Raw genomic sequence first — 1,693 nt, forward strand, 5'->3', positions numbered from 1 at the left:
GTTCCTGTAGCATTTGGCCGTTCTGGTGCTATGGTAGGTGGAATGGTGTAAGCATACAAATAATGTTTAGTTTAATTGTAAAAGACGTCTACTACAACAGAGGTCCATTTTAGAATAAAATAAAATACATACAATGTCAAAATGTGATTTTTCCTCTTCCTGTGACGAATTCATCCCTTGGGGAACGCAATTCCATCTCGTTAGCCGGAGCCTTTCGCACTTGCACGTGGACACTCACACACGATACGCACACGCACTATGTAATAAACAACTTCACCTCGTCAAAACAAAACAAAAAAGGAAAAACCTCCTGCATGATCTCTCCTGTTTCAACACCGGCTGTCAGTTCATGATATCACTGGAGCAACGTCACTCTTGTCTCTGCTGTTTCTAGCAGCTGCGGGTCTCCTCTCACGTCTGTTGGGCGGCCTTATTCGAGCCGTTTCTTATGACTGCCTGCAGCTGCTCCTGGGACAGCAGCGACACCCTCCCGTCCGCGTGCTGCAGGCACACCTGCTCGCCTTGATTTGTTCTCAGTAACACAAGTCGACCTTGCTGTACCTGTGGCTGTGTCTGTTGCTGCTGTTGCTGTTGCTGTGGTGCAGGCTGTTGCTGTTGCACTACAGTTTGCTGCTGTTGGACTACAGCCTGCTGTTGCTGCGTCACCTGATGTGTGGCTTGTGGTTGGTGTCGCAGAATCTGCTGCTGTTGTACTATTTGCGGCTGTGGTTGCACTGCCACCTGCTGCTGTTGCTGCTGCTGCAAAATTTGCTGCTGAGCCACCTGACCTACCACTACCTGTTGCTGCTGTGGCTGTGCCAGACTCTGCTGGATGGTCCCTATTGACGTTTTAGGTTGCTGCTGTATGACCTGACCCGACCCTTGTACGTAGATGAGGCCCTGATGACCTGCCGTGGCCTGCGCCTGCGTGGCAACCACCTGCTGCACCATCTGAACCACCTGTCTTGCACCTCCTGGCTGTACTATCTGCACCAGCTTCTGCGTTGTGTTCGTAGGCGACGCGTGTTGCAACCTCACTACCTGCTGCTGCTGCTGTTGCTGTATGACGGGGGTGTGGGCAACCCGAACCACTTGCTGACCACCCTGCTGGACCCCCTGACTAATGACCATGGGCTTGAAGGTTGTGGTCGCTCCGCCAGTGGCCTGCTGAACCACTGCTGGTGTCGCTTGCGTTGTCACCTGGCTGCTTGGCACCACACGCTGCTGTACCACAAACTGTTGCTGCTGGCCCCCTGGTGACGTGGCCTGGAAGCTGACTGCCTGTGGAGTGCCACTCGTAGTGGCTTTCTGGACCACTGCATGCTGGAGGGCCCCCTGCACCTGCTGGTTCGCATTGACGACTGTGGTAGCAAGAGTGTGCTGGGAGGCGGGCACGGAGGTTGTGGCAGGGGCGCTGGAAGTGGCTGTCACCAGCTGGTTGTACACCCGCTGCGGCACACCCACACGCTGGTACACCGTCTGCTGCTGGCTTCCACTGGATGCCACCACTTGTGTGGCTGTACCTGTATCCTTCAGCACATGTGCTTGGGTCACTGGTACAACTTGTCTCACCACCTGTTGCTGCACTACACCAGTTGCCCGGGGAACTGCGGCCATGCCTGGATGGACCACTGTAGCTGTTCTGGAGACTCCTTGGGGCGAGATGATGTGAGCTTGTTGCTGGATCACTTGC

At 54.7% G+C, this 1,693-nt stretch overlaps 1 protein-coding gene across 1 annotated transcript; it reads right to left on the reverse strand.

Moving 5' to 3' along the window:
* Window positions 1-58: 58 nt before the first annotated feature.
* LOC113800550 (polyhomeotic-proximal chromatin protein) lies at window positions 59-1,693 on the reverse strand (the record flags this gene model as incomplete). The annotated part of the gene is given in 1 exon segment (XM_070113864.1): window positions 59-1,693. A coding segment is annotated over 1 exon segment (1,282 nt), but the record flags the coding sequence as incomplete, so codon positions are not given.

Source organism: Penaeus vannamei, chromosome 35, assembly GCF_042767895.1.
Source record: "Penaeus vannamei isolate JL-2024 chromosome 35, ASM4276789v1, whole genome shotgun sequence".
NCBI classification, from domain to species: Eukaryota; Metazoa; Arthropoda; class Malacostraca; order Decapoda; family Penaeidae; genus Penaeus; species Penaeus vannamei.